The sequence below is a fragment of the Ovis aries genome, chromosome 1 (assembly GCF_016772045.2).
Source record: "Ovis aries strain OAR_USU_Benz2616 breed Rambouillet chromosome 1, ARS-UI_Ramb_v3.0, whole genome shotgun sequence".
In the NCBI taxonomy this organism is placed as follows: domain Eukaryota; kingdom Metazoa; phylum Chordata; class Mammalia; order Artiodactyla; family Bovidae; genus Ovis; species Ovis aries.
In genome coordinates, this window is record NC_056054.1 from 122,476,154 (window position 1) to 122,490,016 (window position 13,863).

General features: G+C 39.7%; 1 protein-coding gene across 23 annotated transcripts in view; it reads right to left on the reverse strand.

Annotated features, from left to right (window-relative positions):
• Positions 1–13,863, reverse strand: part of ITSN1 (intersectin 1) — a 251,652-nt gene that overhangs the window by 171,505 nt on the left and 66,284 nt on the right. For 16 of the 23 annotated variants that reach the window (XM_027978041.3, XM_027978032.3, XM_042229364.2 and 13 more), the window contains 3 exons: positions 9,362–9,421; positions 7,124–7,216; positions 6,082–6,145 (listed from right to left, as the gene is read on the reverse strand). In XM_027978041.3, coding sequence (XP_027833842.1) covers positions 6,082–6,145; positions 7,124–7,216; positions 9,362–9,389 — 185 coding nt within the window. In that variant the 5' untranslated portion in view covers positions 9,390–9,421. Of the gene's footprint in view, positions 1–1,709; positions 1,751–6,081; positions 6,146–7,123; positions 7,217–8,725; positions 8,841–9,361; positions 9,422–11,112; positions 11,188–13,863 lie in introns of those variants that run through there. The other 7 variants (XM_060416051.1, XM_060416057.1, XM_042229370.2 and 4 more) reach the window with 5 other exon arrangements.

A 13,863-nucleotide genomic window follows, 5' to 3' on the forward strand; every position in this document is an offset into this window, starting at 1 on the left:
TCTAATGACCTATATGGGAATTGAATCTTAAAAAAAGAGTGGATGTATGTTTATATATTAACTGATTCACTTTGCTGTATAGCAGAAACTAATACAACACTGTAAATCAACTATATTTCAATAAAAATTAATTAAAAACAAAATGACAACAATAACAAAGAAAAACACAAATAAACCTAGTAGTATTTTGAATGAGTAAATGTCCACATAGGAAAAAAACTTATTCAAGTAACTTTTGAACACAGCACTTCATATATCCTCAGTCTGTAAACAAAAGAACTATGAGGTAACCTTGAATGCCACTGAATAGGTTGGGGTTTGCGGTGGACCCGCGTGTAGCCCTTCTGAAACTTACCTTGTCTGTATCACACGATTCAGGGGAAAGAAGGACCTGTCTCCGCTCCATCTCATTCACTGCATCAGACAGCTCCTTTAGGAGGCCACCTCACCCACAAAGGCTCATCGCAGGCTGCTCACCTCCCCCGTCCAGATTAATCTGGTCCAGTCACTCACAATCTCTTTGTTTATTCACCCAACAACAAAATTTTTTGGCTTTGCAGCACAGCTTGTGAGATCTTAGTTCCCCAACTAGGGATTGAACTCAGGTCACCTCAGTGAAAGTGCGGAGCCCTAACCACTAGACCGCCAGGGAATTTCCCAACAAATATCTTTTTAAAAGATCACTTACTAAGGTCTCTATTCAGGAACGAGGCTTACAACAAAGTTCCTGCCCTTATTTCAGTGTAAGCAGACACTTCTTAAGAAAACCAGTCAAATTACACAACATATTGATAAGTGCTATTAAGAAATAAGGGGACTTCACTGGTGATCCAGCGGTTAGGACTTTGCCTTTCAAGACAGTGGGTGTGGGTTCGATACCTGGTTGGGGACCTAAGATTCTACATACCTCGTGGCCAAAACAAGCCACCAAAACATAAAACTGAAGCAATATTATAACAAATTCAATAAAGACTGGTTCACATCAAAAAATCTTAAAAAAAAAAAAAAGAAATAAAGCAAAGTAATGGGAAAGAGAAGATGTTGGCAGGAGCAGGTGGGGAGAGGGAAAATTTTATTTTTTTTGCCTTTAAAACTTTTTATTTTGTATCGGAGTATAGCTGATTAAGAAACAATGCTGTGATAGTTTCAGGTGACCAGCCAAGGAACTCAGCCATGCATATACATCTATCCATTCTTCCCCAAACTCTCCTCCCATTCAGGCTGACACACCACATTGAGCAGGATTCTCTGTGCTATACAGTAGGTTCTTGCTGGTTATCCATTTTAAACGCAGCCCTGTGTACATGTCCATCCAAAACTGAGAGGGAAGTACTTTAGACAAGTGCTCAGGAAGCCCTTCTCAGGGAAGGTGACCCATGAATTGAAACCTGATGGGTCATCAGCCAGATACGTAAGGATCTAGAAGAGCTGCAAGACAGACAGAGGAAATGCCAAGTGCAATGACCCTGAGGCATTTAAAGAACAGAAAGAAGGTCAGTGAAACCGGAGTGCAAAAAATTAAGCAGGAAATGGTACAAAATAAAAGGGAAACAGCCAAGAGCCCAGTTCACATGGCCCTATGGCCTTGGTAACGACTTTGGGTTTTCTTGTCAGTGAAGAGTTTTAAATGGATTTACCTTTTGGCAGGCGGGGCGCCGGGGGTGGGGGGGGGGGGGGGGGGGGGGGGGAGTGGCAGTTCGGGGATTTACCTTTTTGAAAGATTGTTGGGTTGTTGCTTGGAGAGTGGAATCTAAAGGGACAAGTGTGAAAGAGAGACTCCAGTCAGGATGGTCAGATCGTGGGCACAGTTATTCGGCCCACTGTGACAAATCAGGATGGTAGCAGAGGAGACAGAAAGTCAGGGGCCAGATTGGGGATACAGTCTGTAACAGAGTCAAAAGTATACGCTGTGCAGGGTAACAAACGGAGAGCAATCAGGCATGGCTCCCACCAGCTGGAGAGATGCTCACGAACATGAACTGAGATGGTGAAGACTCAGGAATGTCCTGGATGACTTCTGGGGTGGGGCCAGGGACTTTAGCAAACTGATCTTCCTGGGGGCTGAAGGCCCTCCTGACATATGCTCAGAGGTTCCTAAGATGGTATCCTAAGGAGTGACTGCCCTGATGCCTGCCCCTAATTTCTGCCTCTGGCTTCCTCCTCCTCTCTCGGGGCCATTTCCAAGCAGGGCTCCCTCTCTTCCCCTCACTTCTCTCCTTAAGAGCTTCTATCTCCACTTTCCACAGCCCCTACTGCCTCTGATTCCAAAGCCCTCATTCAACCACTTTGTCTTCCCTCTACCTTTCTTCTATTCAAGGCTCTTGTCCATTGCCCTCTGCCTTGTTCTTTGCTGTCTCCACACCAGCCTAAGGTTGGAACCATGTTAAGCATTTAAGTCGCCAAAAGATAAGAAGATATTGGTGGGTTTCCTTTCAGCTCCTTGGTAGTAAGACAATTTCTAGGCAGATGAATCATCTTTGGTTACTGTTATAATTTGGCTTTAAACACACTGACTTGACTCCATCCTCTGAGGGAGAATTCAGGATTTCCTGTATTCTTAATTAGAAACTGGACTGGACAGATACGTATCTCCAAAGTTAGTAGGTTACAGTTCCAAAGCTCATAAATAACTGGAGTACAGTTTCTACATGAATTCTAAGAGATTTTCCCCAGCAGTCCCCATCACTTCTACATTTCAACTGTGGTCTAGAGCAAAGAAAGAAAGGCGCAAAGAGAAAGAGAAACTAGAAAAAGTTCCTAATTCACAATACAAAAATTTTCTTCTTTTCCAGAGGAGTGGCACAGGGACTGCCTAAAACTCTATAGACACAAACCCGCTCCTCTACCAAAAGGGGCAGGGGCTTCCCTTTGACCCCAACAGAAAAACCACATGAGAACACAAGATTAGTATCAAAGACAGGGAGGAAACCTACTTCATCAGGTCAGCTGTCATTTATAAACTTAAAAACCAAAATATGAAGAGGTGAAGTACTGCTCAGGCTTACAAAGGGAATAGGCAACTGTACTGTGTGTGCTCAGCCGCTCAGTTGTGTCTGGCTCTTTGCTACCCCAAGGACTGTAGCCTGCCAGGCTCCTCTGTCCATGGGATTCTCCAGGCAAGAATACTGGAGTGGGTTGCCATTTCCTCCTCCAGGGGATCTTCCCGACCCAGCGATCAAGCCTGCGTCTCAGGAGTCTCCTGACTTGGCAGGTGGATTCTTTACCCACTGAGCCACCTGGGAAGCCCTGAAGAAGCTGGTGCTAAAAGACAGATCTTCCTCACACACTGCATCACACCATTCCAGCAGCTTAGCAGGACATCTGTGCCTCATAAAATTTACAATGAGCTTTCAAAGCTATTTCTCAGGGGAAAAGATGCTTAGAGGTGTGTTTTTTTGATTTGGGGGTTTTTCTTTGGCTAGGAGGGGTCTTAGTTGTAGCATGTGGGCTCCAGTTCCCCAGCCAGGGGTCAGACCCCAGCCCCCTGCATTGACAATGTGGAAGCTTAGCCGCTGGACCACATGGAAGTCCCAACAAGGGTGTAGGTGTTTTGTTTTGTCTCTTCCCCCTAGTAGTAATTCTTGATGAAACTAAAATAAGCCATCACAAATTTTAAAAAATGTCAGAAAAGAAAGATAAAAAACATTTTGGATTTAACCTAAGTCTGCCAACTCATTATCTTCATGTTAATACAATTTTTCACAATGAAAAGAAAAAGTTGGCAAAAATTACTTTAGTGCACTCTGGTAAACAAAATAGAAACAAACAAACAAAAAAAACAGTTTTGTTTTGTTCTTTTTTAATTTTTGGCTTGTGGCATCTTAGTTTCCTGACCAGGAATCAAACCCAGGCCCCCAGCAGTGGAAGTGCAGAGATGTAAGCTCTGGACTGCCAGGGAATTCCCCTATGCCCCACCTCAATTCCTCCACCAAAGAAAAAAAAAGTCTGGAAAATTAGCTGTCTTAATTGAAAGAAGTGAAATTTATTAAACAATACTTTGTTTTTCTCCATTACACTTATTAGCATGTGACATTTTTTATGCTGTTATTGACCACCTCCTTCCACTGGATTACAATCTCTATGAAAGCACAATTTGTGTCCCTTTTGTTCACAGCTATGTCCCCAGCACCTACATACAACAGTCATTGGTCCATAGTGGACGTCTGACAGATAGTTTTCCACTGCTGAGTGAACAAATGTTAAGTGAGATCTCCTTGCAGTAATTCATCACAAGACTGCTTCTTGAATGAACCTTCACAGATTATAAATACAGTATAGGAGCAGAATTCAGTGAAAGAAATTAAATCTGGAAAAAGAAGAGTCTAGTGAGTGACCTTGGCTGACTGTATGAGACACAATCACAAGAACACAAAGCAGAAGTTTAACGCAGATGTCACAAGTCTTTCCCATCTAGACTTAGGCACTTACCAGGGCTGCCAGTGCAGTCTCCTGCCTGCAGTGCAGATTTAAGAGACGCAGCTTCAGTCCCTGGGTGGGGAAGCTCCCCTGGAGCGGGGCATGACAATCTACCCCAGTATTCCTGCCTGGAGCATCCCATGGACAGAGGAGCCTGGCGGGCTACAGTCCACAGGGTCGCAAAGAGTCAGACACTCCTGAAGTGACTGAGCACACTTAACCGACATGTCAGTGACCCTGTGCTCACAGACACACGAGTGTTCTGTCTGTCTGTCTACCTCTCTTTGTGTGTTTTCCTCTCTACTTGTTACTTGATTTCAAAAACCTTGTTTGAATTTTCTGCTTCAAATAGATCAGAACTTAGTACAAGAAGGGTATAATAGTTAAAAGGGACAGTCTGACAGCCAATATGCTGACAACCAGGAGAAAGAAAACAAAGCAGACGCCAAAAAAGCACAGGAATCTGGGTATCATTTAGTTTCAATTCAAATATATCCACTCACAAATAATACATAAATTCCTATGGAAGTTTTGTTATGTTAGAGCACAGTAAATCATTTACATCCTGATGACACTTATAATCAGGCTTATGTATTATAGACTCCACTTAAAGGCAATAAGGAACTATGTCAACTTTATTAATTTCCATAAAATTAAAAATATTTTAAAGTTAATGAACTAAGGGGACAAGCAATTAGTTGGATAATTCAGTCAAGGTGGAACCCCCAGTCCCTGATGATGACAGCAGGCACCTTCCTGAAGTTTTGTTTTGAGGACCTGTAATGTGCCAGGGCCCACACTAAGGTCTTTGTATACAGTTTCTCTGCTAAACCACTCAATACTCCTATAAATAAATATGCATCTTCCCATTTTCTAGATTTGAAAACTGAGGCTGACAGGGAGAGAATAAATACATGCTCCAAACCATAAAGATAGATAGTTGTACAGATGATGCAAACTACATATCATGTGTTCTTTTCACTACAGCAAGCTGTCTCCACAACACTAAGAGACCCAGGGAAATGAAGAATCAACTGTAAGAACCATCCATTGCAGGAAAACATGGCCTCTTGGCCAAAGAATTCACCATAGTTTCCCAAAGTCATAGACCTAGTACCCAAAACTATACTGGCCACTCTTTTTCATTCACTCTCTTTCCAACGGTTTCAAAAGACTGAGTACTTATTTGTGCCAGTTAATCAAGGGATTCACCAATATTTATTATGTGCTCACCTTATACAACATTGTAATAAATACTGTTTTTTTTCACTCTTTCATTGGTTATTTCCCTATTCAGCCTCAAATATTTTCTTTGCCTTTTATTCAATGAAAGATGCAATACCATCACATTATAAACCAAGAAATGTGGGACACTCAGTTGAGTATAGGTGATGTGAATGAAGCCAAAACAATTCGTGAGAAAATATCAAAATGCAGATTTCTCAACTGGGAAGTCAAATTTACAACAGTGTTATCTTGGAAATGTCACCACTTTTTCTTTTTTAAGTTCTATATCAGAAAGATAATTTCCAGAAGTATTTCTCTGGTGGAAGCATATTTCAGACTAGAGATACACGTTTTCCTTCTATAATTTAAGAAATTAAGATTAGATATTACTGAACTATTTTTTTTACAACCTTCTATATATATGAAGCTCCAACTTACCATATCTGTGCTAAAACAGGCTGAGGTAACCCAGATTGAAAAAAAAAGTTTCTAGCTTGATCACCTGTAAATTAAATGGATAAAGTTTTAGAAGAAAATAGTGGATGACAAAAAATTCCTATGTCAAAATTACAAAAATGAAAGAGCCTAATAATCTAGTAAATACCAAACTTAATACATTTTAAAAGCCAAATGATAAGTTTATAAGTAACAATAAAATGAATACATCAGCACTGACTTTAGAATGTAACACTTAAAAAAAATGTCTACCATTATGTCAGGGTAGACTGTCTATGTTAATAAATCTGCTAGTAATTAAAATGGTAACAGCTACATATTATGACAAAGTGTACCTACAGGAATCCCCAAGAAACTGATGACCCATACTTCTACTTTACAAGAGTTCTTTGTTATTCCCATTTACCTATACTTCAAATTATTGGTACTGCTAACATATTTATGGAGAATGAGTAACAATGATCAAAAGAGTGACATCAATGACTAAGAATTAATAAGTTAGAGAGAACTGAGAAAAACATACACAAAAACAAGTCTCCAAGAAATCTAGATTCCATTTTCTCTAAAGCTAATTCCTGAAAAGTAATCAAACAGGAAAGAAACTAGAAAAGGCAAAGTATAAACGAATCTTTAAAGACACAGTAATAAACAAAATGTTTTTAAATGTTCATCTCTCTTAATTTACTCAAGTTTCTCAAGCCAAGTTCAAGGTCAGAACTAAGGAAGTGTTTTTACTCAAGGACCACAGTCCAATGCTACAATTACTTAAAGAATGTGATCCATTAATTTAACCAATTCCCACCAGTGATATGCCTAAAACAGTGACTTGGCATCCATTAAAAACTGCAGAAAGGCTTGAGTGCATTGGAGGAAAAGTAACTGTGAAAATACAGAATCCAGGCTAAGTCAAAGTAAGTAAAGTATATCTTTGGTCATAGGTGCCCACCTTCACTTTGCATAATAGATTTTCCACAGATATATGCACTATGGTAAGTAAAAATGTCAAAATACTGACTCCAATTACCAGTAATAAATCCAGATATTGGCTTTAAACTATGGAACTGTTGATCATGCTTTGCTCTTTCCTCTACAGTTATGGCCCAAATATCCAGGCTGCCTACAAGCCAAAGAAAAGACAAAGGAATTATTCAACAAAAAAAGAAAAACAACGTGCTCACACAGTTTCCACAGCACTTATATGGTCAGTATATTATAAACCATTTAATAAATTACCATCTGTTTGTCCTTGGAAGTTGTGAATATAAAGTTAGAAAACTAAGAGTAGCCACACACACAGTACTATGTATATAATAGATAATAATAAGAACTATACAGCATTGGAAACTACTCAATACTCTCCAATGTCCTAAATGGGGAAAGAATCTAAAAAAATAGTAGATGTAAGTCTATGTGCAACTGATTCACTTTGCTGTACAGCAGCAAGTAACACAACACTGTAAACCAACTATATTGCAATAAAATAACTTTTTAAAGGAAAAAAAAGAGAAAAGTAAGAGTAAAGCAAGCAAAAAAAAAAAGACATTAACATACATTCTTTGTGAAAGTTACGGAAAAATTGAGCTTCACTAAATTAGTATTCTAGTTGATTCCATTAAAATCTTTTTGGAATGATAAAAATACTCAAATACTAGACTGCAGTAACTTTTATAGAATGTAGATTATAATTCACTGAAACTGATTTTAAAAATGGGAAATAAGTATCCTGGAAAAAAAAAAAAAAAACAATGACAAACCAGAGAAAACAGGATTAAGTTCTTCAGTTTCAACTCCTGGACTGACCAGATATCCCCTCATTTCTGAGACTGTCCTCACTTTAGGGCTCCACCAGGCTCCTCTGTCCATGGGATTCTCCAGGCAAGAATACTGGAGTGGGTAGTCATTCCCTTCCCCAGGGGATCTGCCTGACCGAGGGATCAAACCCGTGTCTCCTGCATTGGAGGCAGATTCTTTACCATCTGAGCCACGAGGGGAGCCCACTTTAGTACGAGGTCTCCTCACATGAATTCACCAAAATAACTCTTGATTACATAGGAAAAAGGCTTTCAGAAGTTCAGATGTCTTCCCAAATGGTGGGAACAGACAATACATGAAGGGGCAGGTCTGATATGACAGTGATAGTCAGAGCAGCAATTCATTCCGTCACTGGAACTGTACTTGCTGAAAGCTTTGTATGTGCCAGGCACTGAGACAGACATCAGGGATAAGAGGGCGAGCCAGGCAGATCAGATCCCTCAGAGGTCCTACAGTCCTCAGCATCTGCGGCCCTGTCAAAATTCGCCGAGTAAAAGCAAACCCCAACAAACAAACAAACAAAACAAAAATGTGCTCAGTGATTAAGAAGGGGGACAAAGACAAAACACAAAATAAAATAATAACATGAATGGTTTTGAAAAGATTGCAGATTTCTGCACTAAGAATCCCACAGACTTTTCCTGATGTGATCACAGGAATGAGGCTTTGGGCTGCCTTACTCTCTTCATGGGGACCAGGTGCGACAGTTGCCAAGAGATACTTTGGCAACTGTATCTCTTTAAAACAAAACAAAACATGGTCAGTAAGGGAAACCAACATTTAACACTTTCCTAATAATCTTAGGGAAGATTACCTGAAAAGAAAATTTTGTGCAGGTTGATGTTTCAAATAGATAAACTAAAGCAAAACAAAAATTCCATGCTTCAAATCCAGTCTTCCAAAGTACAGAATATAAATGACCCAGTCACCTAAACAAATAAATTGAAGAAAACAACAAAACAAAACAGAGATGGGGGGAGGGGGGTGGTTCACTAACAAAGCAACTAAAGAGACACATGAACTAATTTCACTGTGTCTTGTTCAGATCCTGAGTTGAACCAAACTGTAACAAAAAAAATAATAATACCTAAGGAATATCAGGGAAATTTTTAACAGTGACTCGACAGTTGAGGACATTAAGGAATTACTACAAATTTCATTGGAGTAGTAACAGTATCATAGTTATATCTTTAAAAGTGTTACCTTTTAGAAATGTCCACTAAAATATTTGTGGATGAAATGATCTGATATATATGCGAGGTGCTCAAAAGAATCCAGGTGAATCAATATTGACCATAAGTTGATTGATAATCACTGAAACTAAGTGATGGGTTGATTATACTATTCCCTCTACTTATGTGAATACTGAAATCTGCCGTAATACTAAGTTTTTAAAACTACAGTTCCAAAGTAGATTTTAAAAAAAAGAAAAAAATCTTTGAAAACTTACCACCAAAAGGTGTGGGAAACTGAGCCATGGTTCTGTTACTTTCACCTTGCTAACCGACGCCTGTAATTGAAATGCAACATTTAAGTTCATGAAAACTTCACTTCTAGGTACTTATAAACACACTAACAGGCCGTCTTTAATGACCTGAAGACTGACACTAGAGCTAGGAGATAACACTGCAAATGAAGGTTACAACAAAGGGCTCATTCACTCATTCCTTCTCTGCACAGTTTCTTAGTCCCGGGTGCAGGGATGGGCACTAAGGAACGTGGATGAAAGCCTCTAGGGCAACAAGAAACTCTCAGTCTGGTGAGCGATCCTATACTATTATCCCACTCATTGCATTGTTGAATGTGTTATTTTTAAATCTGTCTTTTCCCTAACCATCACATATACTAGTCCATCTGCTTGATGGCTACAACAACTGCTCTTTTTCATTAACACCAGTACATGCAGTGCACTGTCTTCTTTTTTGGTGACTCTTTGCGACCTCATGAACTGTTATCATCAGCAACAAATGCTGGCAGTCATTTTTCCTGAAACAGCAGGCCCACTTCATTTTTCTGAACACACACACACAGGATGTTCTCAGTCCTGTCTGACTCTTTGCGACCTCATGGATTTTAGCCCACCAGGCTCGTCTATGGAATATTCCAGTCAAGAATACAGGAGTGGGTTGCCATTTCCTCCTCCAGGGGATATTCCCGACTCAGGGATTAAACCCATATCTCCTGCGTCTCCTATGCTGGCAGGCAGATTCTTTACCACTGAGTTACCTGGGAAGCCCAAGTACATGCTATGAGGCATGGGGAAAAAAACTAAAATAAAAAAAATCTGAATACAAACTATTACAGAATTTCCATTTGGGGGACTTCCCTGATGGACAGTGGATAGGAACCCACCTGCCAATGCAGGGGACACTGGTTAGATCTTGGACTGGGAAGATTCCACATGCCTTGAAGCAAGTGAGCCCAGGCCCAACTCCTGAGCCGGTGCCTAGAGCCTGCACTCTGAAACAAGAGAAGCCACTGCGAGGAGAGGCCTGTGTGCCACAGTGAACGGCAGCCCCGCTCACCTCAACGAGAGAGCAGCCCTGCTCATCACAACTAGAGGAAAGCCTGTGCAGCAACGGAGACCCAGCAGAGTCATAAATAAATACATTAAGAGAACTTGGTGGAACATCTGTGAAGTGGTTAGCCTGGAAAACTAACCAGAGTGAAGCTGGGGGGTGGGGTGTACTGTCCCAAACAATAAAAGCACGGGTAGACAAAAAGACCACAGAAGGGAGACCAGCCGTTCTGTTTTAAAGTGTTAAGGCAGACCACAAGGAAACTGAATGTGGGAAATAAGTAATAGAATTTTGCCAGATAAGTCCAAAAAGCTTTTATTTTTGTACAAAAAAGTCAAGTGTAAGCATTTATCAAATGGAAGTTGAAAGTCTTATATTAAAAAAAAAAAAATCTAACAGTGTGGTTTAAAATCACAGAACAGGAGTGAGTGAAGGCAGAAATTCAACACATACAATGGGATTTCAACCCATACGACCAGTTCAGCTGAGGTGAGCTATCTGTAACAGGGGATATAGAGCTATCAATAATATAACCCCCCCAGCCAAAGACCAGCACAGTGAGCAGTGGGCAAGCAAGCAAAGCTTCATCTGTATTTACAGCCGCTCCCCTTCACTCACATTACCGCTTGAGATAGCAAATAACCGTGGCCTTAGAGGTATGTATGAGACAACTTGAACTCACCATATGTTTAGGATTGAAGTGAAGGCAGAATATCCTGAGATTGCCATTAAAGCACCGAAAAGCCTGCTTCCGTTCCTGCAAAGATAGGATACTATCTTTGCGAAACAGGAGATTACGGAGTAAACTGGACATAAGCAAGCACACTTTGGATGTCACTGTCTCCCATCACCCCCAGATGGGACCATCTAGTCGCAGGAAAACAAGCTCAGGGCTCCCACTGAGTCTGCATTACGGTGAGTGGGATATTTCATTATATATCACAATGTAATAATAAAAGAAGTAAGAATTATCCTGAATAAAAGAAGTAAGAATTATTCCCTCTGCGGAAAAACTGTCTTCCATGAAACTGGTCCCTGGTGCCAAAAAGGTTGGGGACTGCCAATCTACAATGAAAATACACAGGAACGTAGGCATCTACATAAAGGAAACTGGAGATGAGTGTTCTTCTCCCTGAAGAATCAGGGATGCAGGGCCGTTGCCTCAGAACAAGTGCAGAAAGCTCACCAGCTGATGCAATACTTCTGGGAAGATCTGTTGTTCATCAGAGAAGGGAGCACCATGCAACAAGTCTGTCCACCCAACTTTATTAACACTCAGCATTTCTATTTCCTGTAGCCTTTTCTCCATAAATATATAATTGTTTCCTTCTTCTGCACACTTTACATTATAATACATACTTTCCCCAAGTTGGGCTTCCTTGGTAGCTCAGCTGGTAAAGAATCCCCCTGCAATGCAGGAGACCTGCGTTCGATCTGTGGCTTGGGAAGATTCCCTGGAGAAGGGAATGGCTACCCACTCCAGTATTCTGGCCTGGAGAATTTCATTGCAAAGAGTCGGACATGACTGAGCGACTTTCACTTCCCCAAGTTATAAAAAATCTTTTATAAACACATTGCTGGACTTACTTATATCTTTTTAGAGTGAGGCAAACATTCCTATATTTACACATAAAAAATAGAAAAACACTCGGACTAAATATTGAACAATCAAGAAACAGTAAATAGTAGTTTGAAAAGTTTGGCTAAATGTTAGGATTTTTAAGCCAAAAGCTAAAACATGTTTGAGGAAAGTCTTTAACCTTTCTTCATTTCAGCTTCAGAAAGGGGAGCTAATCACAGAAAGTTACAAAATAAATATGATTCTGAATTTCAATATTTACATTAAAATTCAAATTTTAATGTATTTAAAGTAGAAGACATCTCTGTAAATGTATATTTATAAAAGTTATAGGTCATCCTTAAAACAGTATTAAAATGTCACTTTGCATAAAAACTGTGTTAAAATACATGTTATTTGATTCAGTATTTTGCTATCATAAAGGGAGATTAATTACTCAAAAAATATTAAATGATTTTAAAAAATAAAATACAAAATATGTATAATTGGTCTCTAGCACAGTAAAATACAAAAAAAAGGCAAAAATTAATTATGAGGAATAAAATTTCTAAACTCAATTATTGGCACAGTTTAAAACCTTTAACTTTATATTAAATAAACTTTGTAAAATGTCTTTAAAAATAGGTATGTCATATAATTCTTCCTAACTTCTTGGAGGTTTGAAAATTTTCTAACACATTATAAAATTAAAGGGGGGGAATAGGTAAATATAAAAATGAGTGTTGGGATGAGTTAATTCAAACATGTACTCATTCACAGAAAAAGAAATCCTCACAATTACATAATTCCAGTAATTAGCAGAATTCTAACAACCAAAGCAGGACTTAGTTAAGGATTAGTGATCGAAAGACCAAAACGAGATCATGAACATAGAGTACCTATTTTTATACTTAATTAATGCCCATACTCTCACAAAATCTTGGAATCATCTTATATAAAGAAGCAAAATGGGTGAGAGGACTTGGGAGACTGGGGCTGTACCTATACACCACTGAACTCGGCACACAATAGGTAACTGATGAGAACATACTGTATAGCACACGGACTCTACTTACTGCGCTGTGTGCACTGAGTGGAAATGAAGGCCAAACGGGAGGGGATATATGTGTGTGTGTGGCTGAGTCATTCTGCTGTACAGAAGGAACTAACGGGGGCTTCCGTGGTAGCTCAGCTAGTAAAGAATCCACCTGCAATGCAGGAGACCTAGGTTCAATCCCTGGGTTGGTAAGATCCCCTGGAGAAGGAAATGGCAACCCACTCCACTATTCTTGCCTGGAGAATCCCATGAACAGAGGAGCCTGGTCCACGGGGTCGCAAAGAGTCAGACATGACGAAGCATAGCGCAGCAAAGAAACTGACAGAACATTGTAAAACAACTACCCTCCAATAAAAATTATACTTTTCTTAAAGCAAGAAGGAAAAGTCCCAACAACTAGACAAGCAAAGCCTACAGAAGAGGCAGAGACTTGAACTAATGCTGTGAACACACCATTGACCTATGTTGGTTGCTAGATTCCTAACCAGAGAATACTTGGTCTCAATATTTAAAGATATAATCTTAGTAGAGAAGGTATTTTATGTACAATGGAACATTTATAAGCAAATTAGGCTTATATTCTCCCCACTATTCTTCTTCTTCTTGTTTTTGTTGTTTAGCCACTAAGTGCAGTCCAAATTCTTTGAGACTCCATGGACTGTAGCCCACCAGGCTCCTCTCTCCATGAAATTTTCCAGGCAAGAATACTGGAGTGGGTTGTCATTGCCTCTTCCAAGGTACCTTCCCAAGTCAGGGATCACACTCTCATCTCCTGCACTGGCAAGAGGATTCTTTACCAAACACTAAGTCTTATCAAA